This window comes from Bubalus bubalis, chromosome 21, assembly GCF_019923935.1.
Source record: "Bubalus bubalis isolate 160015118507 breed Murrah chromosome 21, NDDB_SH_1, whole genome shotgun sequence".
Taxonomy (NCBI): domain Eukaryota; kingdom Metazoa; phylum Chordata; class Mammalia; order Artiodactyla; family Bovidae; genus Bubalus; species Bubalus bubalis.
This window is the reverse complement of record NC_059177.1, coordinates 51,200,780-51,222,213: the sequence shown is the minus strand read 5'-3', so window position 1 is coordinate 51,222,213 and position 21,434 is coordinate 51,200,780. Positions and strand designations below refer to the sequence as shown.

Genomic DNA, 21,434 nt, shown 5'->3' with positions numbered 1-21,434 from the left:
GAAAATTCTTCAAGAGCTGGGAATACCAGACCACCTGACCTGCCTCTTGAGAAATTTGTATGCAGGTCAGGAAGCAACAGCTAGAACTGGACATGGAACAACAGACTGGTTCCAAATAGGAAAAGGAGTACATCAAGGCTGTATATTGTCACCCTGCTTATTTAACTTATATGCAGAGTACATCATGAGAAACGCTGGGCTGGAAGAAACACAAACTGGAATCAAGGTTGCCAGGAGAAATATCAATAACCTCAGATATGCAGATGACACCACCCTTATGGCAGAAAGTGAAGAGGAACTCAAAAGCCTTTTGATGAAAGTGAAAGTGGAGAGTGAAAAAGTTGGCTTAAAGCTCAACATTCAGAAAACGAAGATCATGGCATCCGGTCCCATCACTTCAGGGGAAGTAGATGGGGAAATAGTGGAAACAGTGTCAGACTTTATTTTTCTGGGCTCCAAAATCACTGCAGATGGTGACTTCAGCCATGAAATTAAAAGACGCTTACTCCTTGGAAGGAAAGTTATGACCAACCTAGATAGCATATTCAAAAGCAGAGACATTACTTTGCCAACAAAGGTCCGTCTAGTCAAGGCTATGGTTTTTTCCTGTGGTCATGTATGGATGTGAGAGTTGGACTATGAAGAAGGCTGAGTGCCGAAGAATTGATGCTTTTGAACTGTGGTGTTGGAGAAGACTCTTGAGAGTCCCTTGGACTGCAAGGAGATCCAACCAGTCCATTCTGAAGGAGCTCAGCCCTGGGATTTCTTTGGAAGGAATGATGCTGAAGCTGAAACTCCAGTACTTTGGCCACCTCATGCGAAGAGTTGACTCATTGGAAAAGACTCTGATGCTGGGAGGGATTGGGGGCAGGAGTAAGAGGGGACGACAGAGGATGAGATGGCTGGATGGCATCACTGACTCGATGGACGTGAGTCTGGGTGAACTCTGGGAGTTGGTGATGGACAGGGAGGCCTGGCGTGCTGCAATTCATGGGGTCGCAAAGAGTCGGACACGACTGAGCGACTGATCTGATCTGATCTGATGCGTATAAACACCCCCCCTGCCCCCGAAACACACACACAAGAAAGGCTGCCACAGCCACAGACCTCCCACGTACGAGCGTCCATCTATGCCTGGAGATGCCCCCATCCGTCTGGGGTTGGTGCTGCCTGGGAACCTCCGCCAGCACCTGTCTGTGTGGTGACCTGTGGGGGCAGGGCAGACCTCTGTGTCTGGCGTTAGATGGGCGGTTCTCTCCGATGCAGCCATGGTATCCTGTGTTGAGGTTCCTGTAAGTGGCATTACGGAGCCCCTGTATGATGGTGTCCGGAAGCTCTTGACTGTGGGGCCTATCCATGACTAGACTCCATGTGGCAGTGACCATCCACGGTAGTGTCCAAGCTCTCCAGACATATACGGTAAGTCTGGGGGGCTCCTAGGAGTGGCTAGAGTCCATTGGCAACCTGGCGTGGCCACGTGCATGCTGTCCACATACACTGTGACTCTGTGAGGCACTTTGATATGACAGTGACTCCATGTGGCGGAGTCCAGATGCGCCATGTCCAGATGTAGGTTCAGCTCCGCCGCTGCCCTGCCTGTCTCCTCCATCCAGGGTGGCTCCATCCTTTTGACGGCCTCCCTCAGGCTCAGCGGCGGCCGACCTGGGCCAGGATGCGGGCATTGGCAGCAGCCTGCTCCCTCACAGCCCTGGCCCGGGCCTGCTCCAGTAAGATCTGCAGGAGGCCAAGGGGGACATCCAGCGAGAGGGTGATGCGGGGTCCAGGGTGGGGGTCAGGGCTGGGGTGACCCCAAGCAGTGGAGGGTGCCATGGTACTGGCTGAGGGGCTCTCCGAGGTCACGGGGCAGGCAGTGGCCTGGGGAAAGTTCTGAGGGAGGAGCTGGAAGCCTGGGGTGGGGGTTGCTGGGACAAGCAGGGTCCTGCCCAATGTCAGGACCATCAGCGTGAGCAGAGCCCACCTGGTCATCGTGTAGTCAGGCTGCAAGGAGAAAACAGGTTCAAGGCAGGGGCTCTGGTTAGCTGTGGCCCATGGACAGAGGCAGATGGCAGAAAGCAGATGGGGAAAGCAGAGAGAGAGAGAGTGGCCAGACCAGGGGCAGAGGGACAGAAGCAGAGATGAAGGGACAAGGAGAGAGCCAGAGTGACACAGAGAGAACTGAGACAGAGCCAGGCAGAGAAGGGGTCAGAGGGACGGAAAGAGTGAGAAAGAGAATGAGACAGAGATGGACAAAGAGATGGAGTGACCCAGAGACAGAAAGCCACAGGTGTATCTGGATATGGATGTATTTAAAAGAGAGAGAGAGAGATGGCAGGGGGTGGAGAGGAAGAACAAGAACAAGAACAAGAAAGGGCAGGGAGAGGGAGAAAGAGATGGAGATGTATCAGAGGGGGATGGAGCAAAATAGAGGGAGAACGGAAGAATAAGAGACAGCGTGATGGAAATAAGGATGCAAAGAGAGACACAGAGCGACCCAAGGGGAGTCTGAGGTTTGCACGAGAAAGCATGTTGCAGATCCAGGGCACAGAAAGGCAGGCAGGAATGGGCGTCCTTGAGACAAGGAAGCAATCAGAGGTCCCAGGGCGCCTCAGACCCGAGACCTCCACTGACCCAAACCCCAGATCCACTCTACCCCAACGGTCCTGTCCATCCCCCGACCCCAGGCTCACCAGCAGCAGCCTCCTCTGGGGTGAGCTGTGCCAGGCAGTGCTCCTCTGTACTGGTCTGCTCCTCCACCCCCTTCGGGGCCCATTTATCTGGCTTGAGGCCGCCCCCCACCCATGATTCATCCTCTCCTGGGGGGCAGTGAAGGCATACGTTCAGCCCCTACCCTGTCTTCTTTCTGGGGACAAGTTGGGGGCTGAGGGTCACAGGACAGTGACAGGCTGGACAGAGGGACTCTGTACCCACTCGGATAGCACGGCCCTCCCAGGGAAAACCTGCCCCCCTGACACCCAACCCCCCGCAAACAGTCACAACAGGGGCCTTTTAAAACAGCAGCTTTAATGACCCCCCAGAATCAGCACCATGTCATCACTAGCGTGGGGCAAGGGGCGGGTTGGATTCAGTCACTTCCGCTCACTGCCCAAAGCCTCCCCAACACTGAGTCATCAGCCAGGGAGGCAGCAGCCACAATGGGGGTCTGTCCACTGAGGGGAAGGCGAGACCCGTGGAACAAGTCACTGAAATAACGGACACGCTCACGCACGCTCACGTGCAGACAGGCCTCTAGCACCAAGGGGGAGGGACAGCAGGGTCCAGCTGAGACACCGACTCCTCCAGGGGATGCTGGACTGGACCTCAGCTCTGGGCAGCACCTGAGCAGGGCAGGCGGGGTTCAGCCATTTAACGCAAGGGCCGCAGAGGATGGGGGAGCCGGGGACACAGTGGGTGTGGGGGCTCTTCCCACAGAAAGGGGTCCTTATTCAGGTCTTTAAGGGAGGGAGCACTGAGGGGTACCATACTGGGGACTCCACCCAGAGCCGGGCTTCTCTATCAGCTCTTTGGTCTGAGGCGGGGTCTGTCCCAGGTCCCCCAGTCTGGGTGGGGAGCGGGCGCGGCTTCTGACCCCAGTTCCTGACCCTGGACATAATCTGGGCAGGCCCCTACTGGAATGGAGGTATGCTCGTACCTGTCCCTTGACTGTGGGCCGCCTGGGGCAGGCAGCGGTGCTCACAGGCCTCCCGGGTCCCAAAACGGTTGGCATTCCCTCCACAGCCACCGTAGACAAAGGGGTGACAGGCCTTCGTGCCCCCCGCCCCAGCCCGATGATACCAGCGCAGGGTGTAGGCACTGCAGGAACCCTCGTCCAGTGGAAGCGAGCAGGGGTCTGGGGGTAACAGGGTGGGGCAGAGAGGTCAGCCGGGACGGCTCGGCCTGCCCCTCCCCACGCCACTCTGGGCCCAGCCCCCTTCCTCACCAACGTCATCCCAAGGAGCCGCGGGGTCCTGGTATTCCTCCATGGAATACTCAGAGTATTCATACTCATCGTCCTCGGGGGGCACCTGGCCTGCACGCACAGTAAGGGGGTGCTGTGAGCAGGGCCACTGTGGGGCCCGGTTCGTGTGGCCCAACCCTGGCCTCCCACACGTGTTCCCTGCATGTGCCCCCTGTACACACAGCGTGAGCCATGCATGCACGAGCGGCCCCGTGCGTGTGTGCTCCCACCCCACATGCCCCCCAGGCTGCAGCCATCCTCACCATCCTCCTCTGCGTGGGACACGCGGAGCACGGGCACGGGGTGGAGCTGCGGGCCAGCGGTGTCTGCTGCGTAACTCGGGAGAGGTCCTGGAGCCGGGAGCAGGGGCCCGGGGCCCGGGGGTCAGCCTGGTGGCCGCCCTCACCAAGCCCCTGCTGAGACGACCCAGGCAATGGGCACAGCAGGGCCTGGCGCGAGGCAAGCTCCGGGAACAGAAAATACCAGAAAACTACTCACGTGATCCAGATGCGATATACTGGCCCTGACAGGCTGGAGAGGGCAGAGAAGGGGCCAGGGAGAGAGACAATAACAGAGAACAGGAGACAGAGGTGGAAAGAGGCAGGGAGAGAGGCTCACGGGGGGCAGAGACATACGGAGGGGACGGAGAGAGTGACAGACAGTGGGGGAGAGGAAGGGAAGCAGACACAGGGAGAGAAAGAGACCAAGGGGGAGAAGCGGACCAAGGGCAAGAGAGACGAGGGGAACAGGCCAGCCAAAGGCGAGAGAGAGGGAGAGAGGCAAAAGGTCAGGAGCCGGCAGGAATGGAGAAGGACAGGGAGAAGGCAGAGGAGGAAGGAGACGAGCTTCACTCTGATGCCCCCCAGGGCCGTCAGAGCCCCCGCCCCGCACCCCGGCGCCACACCTGGCTTGAGGAGCCAGCTCTGCTCACACCTCCTCCCCTCCACACACGGCCATCCTGGGCACAGGAGCACGTGTGCGCCCACCTCTGCCCGGGTCTCCACTTGGGGGAGTCCTGTAAGCATGTCTGTCCTGAAACACCCATACTTTGTGTATCTATCTGTCTCCACCCGCCTCCCTGACTGCTTGCCCCCTGGACGTTCTGGGGGTGCTGCCTGCCTCTGTCTAGGGGTGCAGGGATGCAGTGGGGATGGGACCCAGGAGACTCCGGGCTGCACCCCACTCACCGCAATGTTGACTCATCTCCTGACGCACAAGGCCCCGAATGTCATCCTCCTAGGAGCCCAAGACCACAAGGGTCATGAAGGAACCCATGGGTCATGGAAGGACAAAGGGTACATGATGCAGGGATCGTGGAGGAACAGTGCAGAGTCAGGGCCCAGGGTCCAAGGGGTCAGGAGAAGGAGGCAGGGCACCACCCCGCCCCCCCGCCCCACACACACTCACCGTCAGCGCAGCTTCTCCCTTCTCACCACGGGGCCCCGTGGGGCCTGGCCGCCCCTGTGGGCAATGCACAGGGCTGAGCTGTGACCTCTGACCTCACGGACCCCCCAGCCTTTGACCCCAGGCCCAGGAATTCCCACTCACCTGCTCCCCTCTCTCTCCAGGGGTTCCAGGGGCCCCAGGGGCACCCACCACGCTCTCTCCAGGGGGACCTCGCTCACCCTGTCAGACACATGGACTGAGTGAGCAGGGTCAGAGGCAGTGGGGGTCAGAAGTAGGACAATTTGGGACCGGAGTTTCAGAGGTTGGGGCAAGGATATTGGGGGAATGGATTGTAGAGTCAGAGGTCAGGGAGGTTGCGGAAGGGTCAGTAAGGTTCAGGGGTCAGGAGTCAGGGCCTCTCACCTTCTGACCCTGAAGTCCTTCAGGGCCTTTGGGACCAATGCTGCCAGGCGGCCCAGGAGGACCACTAGAGCCATCATTGCCCCTGGGACCTGGGGAGCCCCCCACTCCTGGGGGTCCCTGGGGAGGGAGAGAGCAGGGTCAGTGATCAGAGCTTCCAGAGACCCCAGGGCCCTCAGTTCGCCATGACCTCAGCCTCCACTTACCCGCTCCCCTTTCTCGCCCTGGTCACCCTTGGGTCCTGGCTGCCCATCGAATCCTCGGTCACCCTGGGAACAGAAAGAGGCACGAGAGTCCCTCTGCCTCAGCCCCCCCAACTCAGCCCCCATGAGCCCGCAGGCCCCATGGCCACCACCTTGAGTTCCTGTGGCCTACCAGCCAGAGACCCTGAGTCCACCATGATTCCCAGGACCCCGCCCCACTGTGACGCCCCCTACCCGGGCCCCACCCATTTCCCCTTCACGGACTCTCCAACCTTCCCCTGACCTCGACCACCCTAACCCTCAGCCCTGAGGCATGTACTGCGCCGCCTCCCACCCCACAATCCCCACTGTGACCCCAACCCACCCTGAAACCTCAGGACCAACCCCACTCCACCCCACAGTATCCCAACCTCCCTTGACCCAAAACCTTCACAACCTTATCTTGCTGTCCCTGCCCAATCCTGAACCCCACTGTCCACTGTGGAGGGACCCCCTTACCTTGGGACCGATCAGGCCCTCCTTCCCAGGGGCTCCTGCCTGGCCTGGAACACCCGGCTCCCCCTGGAGGAGAGAAGACATTAGCCAATTCCTGGCCCACCCATCCGCTCCTCACTCTGGGGGTGCCCCACACTCACCAGCTCTCCTCTGCGTCCTGCCAGCCCTGGGCGGCCCGGGGGACCAGCTTCTCCCTGCAGCAATCAGGTGCAAGGGTCAGCCTTAGGCCCCAGGCCCCGTAGACCCCACATCCCCCCATATTCCTCATCACCCCTGTACCTTATCTCCCTTCTCTCCATCGAGGCCACAGGCTCCCTTAATTCCCCGTTCACCCTGAAAGAAAAAAGAAGTAAGAAAGTGACCTCCTAGATACCTCACCTATGACCCCTGACCCTGAAACCCCTCTCCAAACTGCCCTTAGGTACTCCAACCTCTGATCTTCCCACCTCTGACCTAACACCTCATGTTCAACCCTAGATACCACAGCATCTGACCCCAGATACCTGACCTCTGACCCTGGATACTTCACCCTCCAACATCAGGTCCTGATTATGGGAAAAAAAAAGCCAGCCCCCTTCCCACCTTGAGGCCCCGGGGACCCATGAAGCCAACATCTCCTTTGTCTCCTCGGACACCAGGGACTCCATCTTTTCCTGGGGATCCCTGTGGGAAAGGTGTTAATGAGTTCAGTGAGGGCTCAAAGGGAATCACTCTGGCTGTAACGGACAGGGAACACCATAGGGTAAGAATTGTCATGGGGGCCAGAGCCGCTGGAAGGGCAGGGTTTTCCGCGGGGACGTGTGAGCCACCACAGGGGAGACTGTGAAGGTAGGGTCCCTGGACAACAGGAGAGAGCTGGTTCACTCTAAGGTCAAAGGTCACCACACGGGGCCGGGGTCCCTGGTGGGGTGGCAGGGGCACCTTACCGGTTCGCCGGGGATCCCTGTGGCACCAGGCTCGCCCTGTGGGGAACGCAGGTGAGAGAGGGCAGCCCTTCAGTGCAACTGTCCCCCGTGCTGGCCCATCTGCCACCCTCGGCGACTGCAGCCAGGGCCCGGTCTACACACCAGCCCGTGTGAGTACGCGTGGGGCCAACAGCGAGGGAGGCGGGAACCCTCCAGTGCTCAGGGGACACCCCGGACAGGCGGGCGTGACCCATGGCTCCGGGTCAGTGCCTGGGATGGGACTTGCCTTGGGTCCCGTGAGTCCGCGCGCTCCCAGCAGCCCGGCTGAGCCCTTGTCACCAGGCTCTCCCTTGGTGCCCTGCAGCAGTGACAGGAGAGGGCCACGATCAGGACCAGAGCAGGCTGCAGGCTCCCAGCAAGACCGGAACCTGCCAGTTGCTCGCACACAGGCCCCCAAGGCCCCTTCCCACCAGCCCACGCTCATGGCTGGGACTGGAGACCCTGGCCGTGGGGTGGCTCATTTCTCACGCCGGAACCCCCGATTCCTGCCACTCCTCTTACCACTGGGCCCCAGCCCTACCTGGAGTACCCCTAACACCCAAGGAGCCCCCTTCCTGTTCCCACAGGGCTCCTACAGGGGCCACAGTCCAGACTGCCCTCCAACCTCACATCCAGGCCCTGGAGCCCCTCCCACAGAGCCCCCATTCTCTCAGCCGCCCCATAGTTGCTACCACTGACAGAACCCCTTCCCCTCAGACCCCCAGAAATCCCTCTTCCATCCTCTGCTTCTGTCCTCACAGACCCTCCCCAGGGCCCTCCAGCTTGCAGGACCCCCTTCCTCACCCTGTATAGAACAGCCCAACCTCGTCCCCATACCTTCTCTCCAGGTTCCCCGCTGTCTCCCCGAGGTCCTTTGTCACCATCTATTCCCCGAGGCCCTCGTTCACCCTGGGTCAGGGCCAGAAATCAGGGTCAAGGGCTACAAGTCCCTTACCCTCTGAGGGTTTGAGATCTCAGATCCCCTGGTCCACCCCACACAGAAGCCCCCCGAACACACGGACCAGACCCACTCACCGAGTCCCCCTTGGCACCCCGTGGCCCCGGAGGCCCCAAAATCACAGCTGAGTCGCCCTGAGTGGACAGGGGGAAGTCAGAGGAGTCGGGAGCACCCTGAGTCCCCTGCCCTCTCCCGTGCCCACACTCACCTTGTCACCCTTCAGTCCCGAGGCCCCAGGGTCACCCTGTCGGGTAGAAGAATGTGGGTCTCACTCCAGTAGTGAAGCCCCAGATCCTGAGTTATAAGACCCGTCCCCACCCACACTCACACCAGGGGCCTCTGCTCCACATCCTTACCTTCTCCCCACGTTCTCCCCGGCTGCCTGGGGGGCCCTGCATGAGAGATGATAATGAGCTAAGGGAATCTGGGGGGACCAGTGGGCAGATGGCTCAGGGTGCAGGGGAGGACTGGAAGGCCCCGGGGAATGGGGGAGACAAGGGACCAGAGAGCAGATGTGGAGAAGCAGAGGGCAGCAGAGGCTGTGGAGACCCCCAAGGGCACAGAGGGCTCAAGCAGGGGACTGGGTCACGCCACTGCTCCTCTCCCCCAGGGGACCCACCGCAAGTCCTCGGGGTCCCTCCAGGCCGGGGCGGCCATCTTCACCCTGGATGGTGACATTAGATTCAGTGACTCAGTAAGTTGGAAATCAGAGGCGAGAGCCATGAGGAAGGGAGTCCCAGTGTGGCTCCCTGCAGTAGCCACGGCCGCAGGACAGGACATACGCACCCGGACACCGGGCTCCCCACGCTCGCCTCGGGCCCCAGGCAGCCCTGCTCCAGTGTCCCCCTGGAGATCAATGGGACACCAGGGGTCAGTCAGGGGAACTGGTGGAGGGCAGAGAGTCACGGGAGGTGGGCGGGAGTTAGAGGGGATGACGGGTCAGTGGAGGCTGGAAGAGGGGACGAGTCAGCGGAGGCTGGAGTGGGGGACAGGTCAGCAGAGGCTGGAGCGGAGGACGGGTCAGCGGAGGCTGGAGAGGGGGACGGGTCAGCGGAGGCTGGAGTGGGGAGCGGGTCAGCGGAGGCTGGAGAGGGGGACGGGTCAGCAGAGGCTGGAGCGGGGAGCGGGTCAGTGGAGGCTGGAGAGGGGGACGGGTCAGCAGAGGCTGGAGTGGGGAGCGGGTCAGCGGAGGCTGGAGAGAGGGGCGAGTCAGTGGAGGCTGGAGGGGAGGACGGGTCAGCGGAGGCTGGAGGCAGCGGTGCAGCAGAGGGCCAGCAGCATTATCACATCTACCTTGTCTCCTTTGAGTCCAGGGGCCCCAGGTGCTCCCTGTGGGCAGCGAGATGAAATCAGTCTGTGGCTCAGCCCCCAGCTAAGTCCCCAACACACAGCAATCAGAGACATGGGGCATTGGGGCATTCCACTCACCGCTGACCCAGGTGGTCCAGGCGGCCCCAAGGGACCTGGGGCTCCCTCTCTCCCTGGGGCGCCTGCCAGACCCTATGGTAAAAATGAGGCAAGAGAGGGGAAGGGAGACTGGGGAACCTTCCTCCCATGCTGTTCCCCCAAGACCAGGAGCCCCCTGGGCAGGGCTGGGTCCCCTCCTCTTCCCCACCCGCAACCAGATCCAGAGGTCCTGGGCCCACCAAGTCCCCACACGCAACCCTTGGCCCCCTTACCCGCTCTCCACTGGGGCCCGGTTGCCCCAGCTCTCCTCGAGGGCCTGTCTGACCAGGGAACCCCACAATACCAGGAGGTCCAGGGGGTCCGGGGGGCCCTGAGTCTCCCTGGAACAGAGATAGCAAAGGGAGGGATGGCCCCAGCAGGACCCCTTCCCAGGACTAGCCCCTGAAGACCCTCTTCCTCCCACCTCCAGGCCCCCCCACCCCACCTTCTGCCCCCACCACTAGGTACGGGGTACGGTTTTACCTTTAGACCTGGAGGGCCAACTGGCCCAGGGGGCCCCTGGACCCCAACTCCTGGGTCACCCTTCAAGGCAAAGAGGAGTCAGATCAGGCTCAGGGTGTCTCGGGACGATGACCCCCTCATTGGGAATGCCTTAGGGCACATATACCTTGTAACCTTTGGGTCCTGGAGCCCCCTTCTGACCCTAAGAGAAAACGAAGTAAACAGCACTTGAGAGCAGGAACATGAACCCAGAGCTCAGGTATGGTCCCAAAACATTCCCAGGGGAGCTCGGAGGTGACCACGGGCATTTGGGACCAGGGATGTGAGTGCAGGTACATGGGAGTGCAGACAGAGGTGGGATCTCAGATGTGTCCCAGTCCAAGGAGCTTAGCAATGACCACAGATATGACCACAAACATGACCACGACATGACCACAGACAGGAGCTTGGATATGGGAGCAAAGCCAGGGCGGGGGAAGGGGCAGCACCAATACATGACCAAGGAAGGGCCACAGAACTCCCACAGGCCCCGAGACCAGGAGAGGAGACCAGAGCAAGCGTGCTCACAAGAGAGGGCCAGGAGACCTAGGAGGAGCACGTGCAAGCCAGGAGATTCAACCTCCGTGTGCTCCGGGAGCAGGAGCCCGAGTGCTGGAACGTTCGGCCAGGCTCAGGTTCAGAGGTGCCCAGCCCCGGGAATGTTCCCTCACGTGCACGACTACACTCCTCAGCCTGGACTCAGACTCGCCCGGACCCCAGACTCACATCTTCGCCAGGGTCTCCAGGTTCCCCCGCACGGCCGGCTTCACCCTGCATAGACAGTGGGGTGAGGGTGAGGGTGTGTGGCCACCCAACCGTACCCCTCCCTGCCCAACGCTTAGACCCTGGGGCCAGGCCCACCTCACCTTCTCGCCCCGCGGCCCCGGCAGTCCTCGGTCACCTTTGGCTCCCTGCGGATACAGGGGTCAGGAGGACACATGGGTGTCAGGGTCCCAGACAGCAGAGACTCAAAGAAGGAGCGGGAGGCCAGGGCCGGGTGGGGCGTATCATGGAACGTGAGGGTCACGGGGTGGGTGACCTGTGTGCTGGGGGTTCCACACTCACCGGCTCTCCCACCAGGTCTCCAGCAAGGGCTCCAGGGGCACCCTGATGAGAGAGAAAGGTCAGTGGGATTCCTCAGCCCTCATCCCTGCCCCCCACCCCAGGGCCTCCCCCACACTCACCTTCTCTCCCTTTGCTCCAGGGGGCCCGACCACAGCCTGCAGGGAATGCCTGGTGAGTCACCCCACTTCCTGCCACCTCCCCACCCCTACCCCGCCATCCAGATGGGAGGGACAGACTAAGCCTGGGGCCGGGCAGAGGAGCTGATGTGGAAGCTGGGGGTCAGGAGCAAAGATCACCTGTCCAGGGGTCCCCATGGGTCCCGGCTCTCCTTTAGGTCCAACAGGGCCCGGCAGACCTGGTGACCCCTATGGCAGAACAGCGGGCAGAAGTCAGTGCCTCTCCCTCCGCTACCCCTGCCTCCCAGCCCTTCTCTCCCTGCAGGCACGTGGTTGCACAGCCCCCATCGCAGGCCCGCAGCGAGCTCCTCTGAACACACACCGGCACGCCGGGGGCTCCTCTGTCTCCGTCTTTCCCAGTGGCACCATCACGACCCGGCGCTCCCGGCTTTCCCGTCTCCCCCTGAGAGGGAAGAGCTCTGTCAGGGGCCTGCCCGCTGACTTCTGAGCCCCAGAGCCCGGCCCTGACCCCCAGGACTCACCACTTGTCCAGGCAAACCCGGTGCCCCTTGAGGACCCTGTGGGGAACAAGTTGGATGTGAGAGGAACATGGAGAGCAGGGGACCCAGCGGGGCAGGGACTTCGTGTGTCCCCACAGGGGCCTCACTCACCACCAGGCCTGAAGGGCCAGGGGGCCCGGGAAGTCCCACGGCTCCAGTAGGTCCAGGGAGGCCCTGGAGGAAGCGGGAGTTGAGGGCAGTGCCAACCCCGCCCAGCTCCCTGTGACTTCCCCATGGGCTGGGCCACTCACCCGTCCTGGTGGTCCTGTCTCTCCGGGCTCCCCCTGCCAAAAACACAGACACTGAATGAGCCGACAGATGGACCAGAGGCCCCTCAGCCCTGGTCCACAAGCAGAGCCCGCGTGGACGGGGCACCTTAGTGCTCAGTGGCGCAGTGAGGTCCCCAGAGGCTGGCAGACATTGTCCTGGTGGACAGGCTGCTCTGAGTCCCTGCCTTCTTCCAGCCTCACACCCACACATGCCTATACTCACCTTTAGGCCAGAAGGTCCCTGGGGTCCCGCAGGGCCAGCAAGACCCTATAAAAAAATATCAAGGGCAGGAAACAAGGGTCCAAGTTGCACCTGGACTTACGGACTAACACAAGTTTTCCACCCGATGTGGGGACTGATGCCTGTCCCATGCCCACCAGGCGGTGCTTCCCCGCCACTCACCGGAGCCCCGGGTGGTCCAGGGTCTCCATGGCCGCCCTGTGGGAGAAAGACAGAGCCAAATTGGGGGGCAGGGAGTCAGTCCTACCCTTCCAGGGAAACTGAGGCAGGACTGCCCATTGTAGGGGGTGCCATTAGGAAGGGAGCAGGATTCTGGGGTACTCACCGCTGGGCCAGGGGTCCCCCGTGGACCTTGCAGACCCTGTACAGAGAAGGGAGCTTCTGAGCCTCAATCTGGCCTCCCGTGGGCCTGTTCCTGCCCTCTGGAGACCTTTGCCTGGAGGCCCTACCTCTGGACCCTCACCCCTCCCAGGTACAAGTCACTCCGTACCCATGAACTGCCCCTCATGGACAGTACACATGGGCCTGTGCACACACACGGCCATCAGACATGTGCGCTTGGACCTGGGCAACCAGGCACACCCCATCACTGGACACAGGTGGCCCTGCATGCAGGGGCCAGCACACCGCAAAAGGGTGACTGTGCCCCAGAACTCGGCCCAGGCTGTTCCTGCTTCCACTCACCGGCTTCCCCTCGGGCCCAGCCACGCCGCGCTCTCCTGGCAGACCCTAGAGAGAACGTGTTTATGGCCACACCGTCTCGTCCCCCATCCCAGCTTCCCCTGAGACAGTCCCGGGCAGAGCAGACTCCAGCCCAGATGACACAAGTGAGAGCCGTGCGCTTGCACGCACGTGGTGCTGTGGGGCAAGGACTCACCGGGCTGCCATTCGGACCCCTCTGTCCAGGCTCTCCCCGGTCGCCCTTGCTGCCCGGCTCACCCTGCAAGCGGAGTGTCGCACCCTGAGCATCACTGCCGGGTGCCCACGCACACACCACCCCGGCACGCCCCCTGCGGAGGAGGGGAACAGCATGGTGGGATGACAGGAGGTCTCACCCTGTCTCCTTTGGGGCCTCGGTCGCCATCACTGCCTGGATCCCCCTGTGGGAATGACATGTCAAGCCAGGCCCTGGTGCCACGGCAGGGGTGGCCCCCAGGCTGAGCCCGCACACGGACCTTAGCGCCCTTGAATCCGGGGGGTCCTTGTTCTCTGGAGAGCCCGGAACCTGGCTCGTCCACGGCCACCTACAAGCACAGGATACAGGGCAGAGCTGTACTGTCACGGCAGCAGGAATGGGTCGTCCCAAAGGGTTGTGGGTTCCGAGTCACCGCACGGAGCTTCTGGGGCCGAAGCCACCAGTGGCCTCTTGGTGACAGGAGTCACAGGCTTGGGCAGAGCTGGGGTGATCACCTTGGGGCCTGGGGGTCCGGGGGGTCCAGGGAGGCCAGGAAGGCCGTCTCTGCCCTGCAGAAAAGAAGGAAATGGGTGGCCGTCCCAGCACAGCCTGCAGCCAGTCCCGCCCGGTGAAACCCTGCCCAGCTCACCTGTTCTCCACGTTCTCCTTTCTCTCCCCGTTCTCCCTGAAAAGCAGATACCAAGGTCGGGGGTATACCCATGGGGAGTCCGGCTCCCCCTGACCCCACTCCCCCAGCCACTCCCACCAGCCCCCAGGCTCACCCTCTCTCCGGGTCTTCCGGCCTCCCCCACACTCCCAGCCGGGCCAGGGAGCCCAGGGATACCAGGCTTCCCAGGCTCCCCGGCAAGGCCGGGAGGTCCAGGAAGGCCCCTCTCCCCCAGGGCCAGGCCAGGTGGCCCCTGAGGACCGGGGTCTCCACGATCTCCCTTTGGTCCACGTTCTCCAGAAAAGCCGATGGGGCCCTGGAGGAGCAGAACAGTACATGCTGGTGGTCACCGACACCGCCCACGGAACAGCCCCTCCCCGCTCGAGTACCCAGCACACACCTCCTTGCCTGGGGGGCCCCGCTCGCCTGGGTCCCCCTTGGGGCCGCGACGCCGTTCAGGCGTGGGCAGGAAGCCGCCAGAGCTCTCTTCCCAGGTCTCCACGATCTCCCGCAGGGCAGATGTCTGGGTGACATGCAGGGTCAGAAGAGGGAGACCAAGGCTGCAGCCACCCATGCCCTGGCCAGCCCTGGGGGCATTACTTGTCCCGTGGGGCTCCCCGCGGCCCCTATGTCCAGCCCCCATCAACCTACCTTGATGCCAATATTTTCCAGCAACCGCTCTGCATTCTGGGGACACAAACTGGATGAGGGGATGCCCACAGAAGAGAAGGCCCCACACTGCCCCCCAAAACAGCCTCTAAACCCTCGTCCCCTGGCTTCCTGCCTAGAGGACCCTTTAGCCCTTGGCTGGGGCGACTGGAGGCCACTGGAAGCCCCTCCCTGGCATGTCCCATCACCCAGGTTCCCGTCCATGTAGCCCACAGGAATCCCAACAGGGCAGGGGCCCAAGCATATAGGACAGCACCTGTGGGCTGCAAGCGGAAGGGGGCGGAGGCGGCCCCCGCAGACATGCGCGAAACAGTCAAGGACCATGTCCCAGGCTTCACTCACCACCAGGCTCCCAGGCTCTCCTCTCAGGCCACGCTCTCCTGGGAGGCCCTGGAGACACCAAGAGGTAAGCTGCTGGACCCAGCCTGGGGTGCGGCATGTGGGTGCATGTGTGGGTGCTATGGCTACCGGGGCAAGTGAAAGAGGTGGGGGCCTCACCTGCTCCCCTCTGGGTCCGGTCTCCCCACGGTCACCCTGAGAAGAAGAACGACTGGTGGGAAAATGCCCCTACTCTGGGCAGCACCCCCACCGTACCCCTCACCCAGCATCCGCACACTCACCTTGGGGCCTGAACTCCCCGGGACGCCAGGGAAGCCCTGAGATATGACAGAACACAAAGAGGTCACGGGGGATCATGGCCTCCGGGGGTGGCAACCTAAGGCCCCTGTCGATTGCTCCCAAGTCCTGGAACTACCCCAGATACTCACCTGCCCGGGAGGGCCGACCTGCCCCGGGAGGCCCGGGGGGCCCTGGAGTCCAGGGCTACCAGGAGCTCCACGCTCACCCTTGGGGCCGTCACGACCCTGTGGAGGATACAGCCAGCATCAGGACCCTGAGACCCCAGGAAGGAGTGGGGTCACGTATCACAGGGCCAGGGTCAGGGGTCAGAGATTGCAGAAGACGCCAACACTCACCTCTCTCCCAGGGGCGCCCGAATCTCCCTTCTCTCCCTAAGGAAGACAAGGCTGCTTCAGACCCAGCCCCAGTCTGAGCCAGAGCAGACTCCAAGAGAGGGCAACTCACCTTCCTCCCGTCTTCTCCAGGGTCCCCGGGTTCTCCCTGCAGGCAGAGGACGCACATCAGATCCAACAGAGTTAAGAACTGTCCATGTGTCTTGCTGTCTGTTGGCAAATCCTGTGTGTACCTCCCTCCGTGTGGCCATATGTATACGAGTGAGTGTGGATGCAAATGCGTATGTCAGGATGTCGCCACGTGTATCCCCCCTCAGAGCCTTGGTGGTGGGTCCACACCTCCACAGAGGTCCCCGTGCAGCCCTGGGGCCTGTCACAGCACGTATCCGAGTGTGGCTGCGGGGTCTGTGTGTCTGTGTCCTCAGTGCCCCTGAATGGGGGCCTCACACCTGTGTGTCTGCACATCTCCATCTGTGTCTGTGCCCTTCGCCTGTGCCCGTGGCCATGGTTATTTTAGCCTGAGTTGGTCCATCCGGGCACAGGTTGGCATGTCCACCTAACCGTGTCTGTGAGGCTGCCTCTGTGTGCGCATGGACATGTGTTTCCAGACGTGTCTGTGTGTGTGGGTTAGGTACACGGGTGTCACTGCACGTCAGCCTGTATCTACGTGTGTGCCCCTTGTGTGTTGCACGTCTGGGCTGTGTCCAGGTGCTAGCATTTTTTTGGAGGTTTCCCTGTATCTAGACACTCACGTTTTTCCCGTTCAGGCCAGGCTTGCCATCCTCGCCCAGCTTTCCCTGTGGGAAGAGATCATTGGTCAGAAGTCAGGGTTGGGGTGAGGGCAGGAAGGGGGCAAAAGGGTACCATGAAAGTGGACTCACCGGTGCTCCGGGGGGACCAGCAGGGCCAGGGGGGCCCTGTTCTCCTCGAAGGCCCGGAAGTCCCTGGAAAAAGTCTTTGCTAGGATTGAGAGGGTCGCTGAGATATCCCCTAGGGCACATCCATGGACTTGGAGGACCCCACTAAAAACCTCCTCCAGGGTGGAGACCCCCCCCAGAATTGGGAGGTACCATTGAGGTCCCAAGGCTGAGACTCAATAGGGTAGGGTGTCCTCTGCTGAAACTCCCAAGGGAAGAAGCCTCAGGTTTGGGGGGTCCTACTATAGGCCCCAAGGCAGAGAAGACTGGAAAGCAGAACTCTGCTCAAACCTGCCTGCCAGGGGACTGGGACCCTACCAAGGACAGGGCTGGACCAATGCCCCTACTGCCAGTAACTATGACGACCAGGCTACAGTTTATGCTGGACCCCTGAGCTGCCCTCCATCCTAACATCCCCCCCTTACTTACGTCTCTCCCTGGGTCTCCGGCCTTGCCCATGGCACCCTGAAGAGAGACTCAAGTCAGGGAGTCCGCAGTGGTCATGGGGTCAGGGGCACTGTCCTCTGACAGGGCCACTAGTTCCTGTGAACCCCCCAGCCAGGCGGGATACTAGGAGACACAGATAACCTAGCTGGCCCCAGAGCTCATCAAGACCCACAAGGCTCCGGAGACTGGGGCTATACGAAGGGACAAGGGAAGAGGCGTGACCACGCAGTGACCGCCACAACTCACATTCGGCCCAGGGGGACCAGAGGCTCCTGGTTTCCCATCCAGCCCACTGCGGCCATCCAGGCCAGGAGGGCCCCGGTCGCCCTGGGGAAAACAGAGTGAGTGGTAAGTGGCCTCAGAAGATCTGAGAGCCTAGGCTCATAGTCGGAAACCCTCCACACCCTCTCACCTTTTCTCCTGCTGGGCCTCGAACACCTGGGTCCCCCTGAAGGGAACAAGGTCACAAGGTCAGTGAGAGGAGAGGGCAAGAGGGACACTTAGGCTGATGGTACCAAGTGTATCACTCACCTGTGGGCCTGGAGGCCCCCGAAGTCCACTGACGCCCTGGGGGTGGGAGAGGAAGAAATCAGAGCAGGGTTTCCCAGGCCCATGCGACCCCCTTGGGACCAGCCACACTCACCCTCTCCCCAGAAGCTCCGGGGGGGCCAGGGTCGCCCTTGGGTCCTCGTGGACCCTCCTGTCCTCGGTCCCCAGGCTCTCCCTGTGGTAGAGACGAGTGTGTTGAGGCAACAGCGCTGGGCCACAGGCGCGCCTGGGGCAGAACCGGTCATGGGGGTGCTGAAATGCCTCTCCACGCTACAGCCTCACTCCACCCCAGAGCCTCGTACCTTCTCTCCGGCTCCAAGTCCCACGTCCACCTGTGGGGGAATGGCCAGTGAGAAGAACAGCCCAACTAGGGGAAGAGGAGCGGGTGAGGACCAGTGAAGACATCCAGGGGCAGTGGGGAAAGTGGGAGTCAGTGAAAGGGATGTGTCGGGCCAGTAGGGGCAGGTGGGGGAGATGGCAGAGGATCAGACCAAGTCAGCTCTTACCAGCCGTCCAGGGGCTCCTGGGGGACCCTAGGGAAGGAAATAACTGTAGTCAACAGGAACTCTGGGGCCCCATGGGGTAGCTCAGATTTGCCCCAAGCTCACCTCTGCTCCCAAATTCCCTGCACCTCAATGCCAAGCCCCAGAAGCCAGATCAGGCCTGGGGATGATCACCAGGGCTCCTGATCTTGATCTCCAGGCCCTTAGCGGAGGTGCTCACCAGACAGAGCACCGCAACCCTCCATCCCCTCTGTGCCCACAACACCAGCACTACTCACTGGCTCCCCACGGTCACCCTTGGGTCCAGATGGTCCAGGGCTCCCCTGCAGAGGCAGAGGGTCAGGGTCAGTGAGGAGGGGCGGCAGTCTGGGGGGCTTTGGAAACACCCGAGGGACTCATGGGGATCCTTGTGGCCTTTGAGGGTTGTGATGAGGGGTCACAGGAAATCACTGTGAGGGTTGGGCATTGCAGGGTTGGGGTGGCAGGGTCAGAGGCTGGGAGCTGGATGGTTGGAGACGGAAGCTGAGGTTAGAGTTCAGGGGTCAGAGGTCATGACTCACATTTCGTCCATCCTCTCCAGGATCTCCCTGGTCTCCCTTCTCACCCACAGGCCCCCGAGCTCCAGGCGCTCCCTGAGAAGAATAGCTGGTGTGAGATGGACCCTCCCCATCCCAGGATTTTGCAGATCACCCCATGACCTCCATACTGCCCCGGGTTCTCCATCACCCCGAAACCATGTCAGAGTTTCCCATCCCCTTTGCTCCCGCCTCCTCTAATGCAGAACCCCCCTTACGTCTCCCTGCAAAGCCTCACCCGAAGGCCACGCTCGCCAGCTTTTCCAGGCAAACCTGGGTCACCCTGGTGGTGGAGAGAAGCCCATATCAAACAGGTGAGTTAGGCTCAAACTAACTCAGACAGGGGCGGCCAAACGGGCCTGGGTGCTGACTGGACAGGAGGCAGGAGGATGGATGGGATAACCTGGTGGAGCCCACCCCCTGGGATTCCCACTCAAGGACAAAGGATCAGAAACCACAGTGGGAAGAAGTCTCACCGGGGGACCGTCATCGCCCTTCTCTCCAACTTCACCCTGTGAGACATGAGGGTCAGTCCTGATCCCCAACTCCCAGGGATGCCAGCATACTCTACTCCCCACCCCCCAGCACTCCCCCAGTCCAGTCCTCTCACATCTCGTCCTCGGGGGCCAACGGGTCCTGGGGAACCAGGCCGCCCAGGGTCTCCCTTCTCTCCAGGGGGTCCTGAGTCGCCCTGCAGAGAAGGAGAGAATGACGCTGCACGTATAGCCAGACGTTGAGGGGAGGGGACCCCAGAAACCTTGATGGTACTCGAGGTCACAGGCACTCACCGGGGGTCCTGCTCTGCCAGTGAGGCCAATGGGACCCTGCAGGGCATGGGGAGGGGGGACAGGACTTAGTTGGGGCTCCCAGGCACCATCCCATCTCTTTCTGTCACATTCCCCTTCCCCACATTTACGCACTCGGCCTCCAGGGTCTCCCTTGGGGCCAGGGTCTCCAGGAAGAGCCAAGCCAGGTGAGCCCTGTGGAAGGAAGGATCAGAGGTCAGGGGACACAACTGTCACCTGCCCGACCCCCTAACACTTCCCACACTTACCTGTTCCCCTTTGAATCCGGTAGCTCCTTTGGGCCCGGGGGGGCCCACATCTCCCTGGAGGTGACAAAGACGATCAGCCTCAGCCCCATGGAGCCCCAGGCCCCATGAGCCCCACTACCCAACAATCCTGCCACAACTCTCATGACCTCCAGGGGCCCTGCTTGAGGCGTGCCCTGTGACCTTGATCTCAACCCTGTAACAGCTGCCCTTCACTTCTCGCCAGACATACCTTCTCTCCTTTGGCTCCAGCACCTCCAGGTCCCTGAAAACAAACAGGACAGACATGGCTTGGCCAAGGGATCATAGTACGACAGCCCTGATTGGGGTTGGGGGTATATATGAAACCGGAAGTCTCTGCCCAGAGGTTACAGGGTCACCACTGGGAGCAGGGCAGGGGTTACACGGGGCTCATGGCCTGTATGATGGTCATGGGGGTCACAGCATCACAACCAGGAGTTGGAAGGTTTGTTACAGCATCAGTCAGAGCTCTGAGCCCACAGTGCTGGTTTCCCGGTGGGTTACAGTGCTCAAGGGGCTGTGCTGTGATCAGAGACCCACACTCCCTTCACTCACCACTGCGGGGTCTCCAGGCCGACCAGGCTCCCCCTGTGGACAGAGGATAGCAACAGGGCTAGGTCAGGGACCCACATGGGAACTCAAAGGCCCAGGGTCCCACCTGCCACAATCCCTAGTATAGGGGGGACTGACTCCCAGCCCATGACCCACCTTCTCTCCTCGGCGGCCGGTCGGTCCTGGTGGCCCCTGCACATGGAGAAAGCGTGAGCCCAGGATGGGGAGGAACACATAAAGCCCCATTCCTGGGCCCACAGTCACAGACTTACTTCAGGACCCTCGGGTCCAGGTCGTCCAGCAACTCCTGGCAGCCCCTGGGGAAGAGAAGCAGAAATGCTGACCCAGGTGGGGCAGGCGAGGGTAGAGAGATGATGGCAGAGAAGGGCTGGAGGTTCAGGATGGGGGGTCCCAGAAGATCAGGATTGAGGTCAGCAGGAAGACAGAGACCAGGTCAGTGGAAGTCAAGGTCAGTTCAGCAGGGTCAGAGATATAAAAGCAGGTCCCAGAGGTTGAGGGTTAGAGCCTGCAGCAACAGAGATTAGAAGTCATGTGAGGAGTGGTGGAAGGTCAGGGGCAATGGAGGTCAAGGGCAAGAAGCCAGAACCAGGAGGGGTAGGGAGCCAAGGTCAGCTGGCATGGGGGGTAAGTAGGCTCACCTGTGGTCCCACTGGGCCAGGCGATCCACGTTCACCCTGATGGAACAGAATGGGTCAGAACCAAGTCTGCCCCAGACCCTGCAGGGCCCTGAGAGACCCCCCAGGGTGCACTGACCTTCTCTCCAGCGGCCCCTGTTAGTCCTCGGTCGCCCTGAGGAGAGAGACAGGAAAGGGGCCTTCACTGCTGAGGCCCAGACGAGGTGTCTCAGGCTCCAGTCATCCACCCCTGAAACGCAACCTCTGACCTGGAGAGAACTCTCACCTCCGTCCTCTGCATCCCTTAATCCTGCAGGGGTTCCAGCGTGCCACCCCTCATACCTGACCTCCCCAAAGGGCACGTTTTTTGGTTTTTATTTTAAGTAATTTCGGTCTTTATTTAATTTGTTACAATATTGCTTC

General features: G+C 61.3%; 2 protein-coding genes and 1 long non-coding RNA gene across 4 annotated transcripts in view; 1 reads left to right on the top strand and 2 right to left on the bottom strand.

Annotated features, from left to right (window-relative positions):
* The first annotated feature begins 1,001 nt into the window (after positions 1-1,001).
* Positions 1,002-14,041, top strand: LOC112581210. The gene is made up of 3 exons (XR_003105704.3): positions 1,002-1,419; positions 11,513-11,544; positions 11,815-14,041. It is a non-coding gene; the product is annotated as an uncharacterized LOC112581210 (long non-coding RNA).
* Positions 1,419-2,589, bottom strand: UCN2 (urocortin 2). Its single transcript, XM_025272553.3, has one exon. It carries the CDS (start codon positions 1,984-1,986, stop codon positions 1,648-1,650), a length of 339 nt encoding a protein of 112 aa, XP_025128338.1. The 5' UTR covers positions 1,987-2,589; the 3' UTR covers positions 1,419-1,647.
* COL7A1 (collagen type VII alpha 1 chain) overlaps positions 3,002-21,434 on the bottom strand; it is a 30,763-nt gene continuing 12,330 nt past the window's right edge. Inside the window, exons 42-118 of one of the 2 annotated variants that reach the window (XM_006065163.4) lie at positions 21,151-21,186; positions 21,036-21,071; positions 20,649-20,693; positions 20,533-20,568; positions 20,380-20,412; positions 20,036-20,068; positions 19,807-19,860; positions 19,673-19,732; positions 19,541-19,576; positions 19,363-19,443; positions 19,229-19,264; positions 18,991-19,035; positions 18,738-18,809; positions 18,456-18,500; positions 18,181-18,207; positions 17,977-18,006; positions 17,769-17,849; positions 17,657-17,692; positions 17,538-17,573; positions 17,372-17,452; positions 17,108-17,143; positions 16,643-16,705; positions 16,514-16,558; positions 15,874-15,909; positions 15,765-15,800; positions 15,558-15,653; positions 15,411-15,446; positions 15,289-15,324; positions 15,133-15,180; positions 14,773-14,808; positions 14,522-14,644; positions 14,237-14,437; positions 14,104-14,139; positions 13,970-14,023; positions 13,735-13,803; positions 13,615-13,659; positions 13,437-13,499; positions 13,244-13,288; positions 12,885-12,920; positions 12,722-12,757; positions 12,542-12,586; positions 12,301-12,333; positions 12,161-12,223; positions 12,032-12,067; positions 11,872-11,952; positions 11,670-11,738; positions 11,493-11,528; positions 11,374-11,415; positions 11,175-11,219; positions 11,035-11,079; positions 10,436-10,471; positions 10,291-10,350; positions 10,041-10,148; positions 9,790-9,861; positions 9,655-9,690; positions 9,148-9,207; positions 8,981-9,025; positions 8,718-8,753; positions 8,570-8,605; positions 8,439-8,495; positions 8,241-8,312; positions 7,651-7,722; positions 7,386-7,421; positions 7,042-7,122; positions 6,739-6,792; positions 6,600-6,653; positions 6,463-6,525; positions 5,968-6,030; positions 5,765-5,881; positions 5,504-5,581; positions 5,363-5,416; positions 5,143-5,191; positions 4,454-4,486; positions 4,219-4,305; positions 3,938-4,027; positions 3,650-3,847; positions 3,002-3,335 (exon numbers count right to left, since the gene is read on the bottom strand). In XM_006065163.4, the coding sequence (XP_006065225.4) occupies positions 3,319-3,335; positions 3,650-3,847; positions 3,938-4,027; positions 4,219-4,305; positions 4,454-4,486; positions 5,143-5,191; positions 5,363-5,416; positions 5,504-5,581; positions 5,765-5,881; positions 5,968-6,030; positions 6,463-6,525; positions 6,600-6,653; positions 6,739-6,792; positions 7,042-7,122; positions 7,386-7,421; positions 7,651-7,722; positions 8,241-8,312; positions 8,439-8,495; positions 8,570-8,605; positions 8,718-8,753; positions 8,981-9,025; positions 9,148-9,207; positions 9,655-9,690; positions 9,790-9,861; positions 10,041-10,148; positions 10,291-10,350; positions 10,436-10,471; positions 11,035-11,079; positions 11,175-11,219; positions 11,374-11,415; positions 11,493-11,528; positions 11,670-11,738; positions 11,872-11,952; positions 12,032-12,067; positions 12,161-12,223; positions 12,301-12,333; positions 12,542-12,586; positions 12,722-12,757; positions 12,885-12,920; positions 13,244-13,288; positions 13,437-13,499; positions 13,615-13,659; positions 13,735-13,803; positions 13,970-14,023; positions 14,104-14,139; positions 14,237-14,437; positions 14,522-14,644; positions 14,773-14,808; positions 15,133-15,180; positions 15,289-15,324; positions 15,411-15,446; positions 15,558-15,653; positions 15,765-15,800; positions 15,874-15,909; positions 16,514-16,558; positions 16,643-16,705; positions 17,108-17,143; positions 17,372-17,452; positions 17,538-17,573; positions 17,657-17,692; positions 17,769-17,849; positions 17,977-18,006; positions 18,181-18,207; positions 18,456-18,500; positions 18,738-18,809; positions 18,991-19,035; positions 19,229-19,264; positions 19,363-19,443; positions 19,541-19,576; positions 19,673-19,732; positions 19,807-19,860; positions 20,036-20,068; positions 20,380-20,412; positions 20,533-20,568; positions 20,649-20,693; positions 21,036-21,071; positions 21,151-21,186 (4,374 nt within the window). In that variant the 3' untranslated portion in view covers positions 3,002-3,318. The remainder of the gene's footprint in view (positions 3,336-3,649; positions 3,848-3,937; positions 4,028-4,218; positions 4,306-4,453; positions 4,487-5,142; positions 5,192-5,362; positions 5,417-5,503; positions 5,582-5,764; positions 5,882-5,967; positions 6,031-6,462; positions 6,526-6,599; positions 6,654-6,738; positions 6,793-7,041; positions 7,123-7,385; positions 7,422-7,650; positions 7,723-8,240; positions 8,313-8,438; positions 8,496-8,569; positions 8,606-8,717; positions 8,754-8,980; positions 9,026-9,147; positions 9,208-9,654; positions 9,691-9,789; positions 9,862-10,040; positions 10,149-10,290; positions 10,351-10,435; positions 10,472-11,034; positions 11,080-11,174; positions 11,220-11,373; positions 11,416-11,492; positions 11,529-11,669; positions 11,739-11,871; positions 11,953-12,031; positions 12,068-12,160; positions 12,224-12,300; positions 12,334-12,541; positions 12,587-12,721; positions 12,758-12,884; positions 12,921-13,243; positions 13,289-13,436; positions 13,500-13,614; positions 13,660-13,734; positions 13,804-13,969; positions 14,024-14,103; positions 14,140-14,236; positions 14,438-14,521; positions 14,645-14,772; positions 14,809-15,132; positions 15,181-15,288; positions 15,325-15,410; positions 15,447-15,557; positions 15,654-15,764; positions 15,801-15,873; positions 15,910-16,513; positions 16,559-16,642; positions 16,706-17,107; positions 17,144-17,371; positions 17,453-17,537; positions 17,574-17,656; positions 17,693-17,768; positions 17,850-17,976; positions 18,007-18,180; positions 18,208-18,455; positions 18,501-18,737; positions 18,810-18,990; positions 19,036-19,228; positions 19,265-19,362; positions 19,444-19,540; positions 19,577-19,672; positions 19,733-19,806; positions 19,861-20,035; positions 20,069-20,379; positions 20,413-20,532; positions 20,569-20,648; positions 20,694-21,035; positions 21,072-21,150; positions 21,187-21,434) is intronic. The other variant, XM_044933611.2, reaches the window with a different exon arrangement.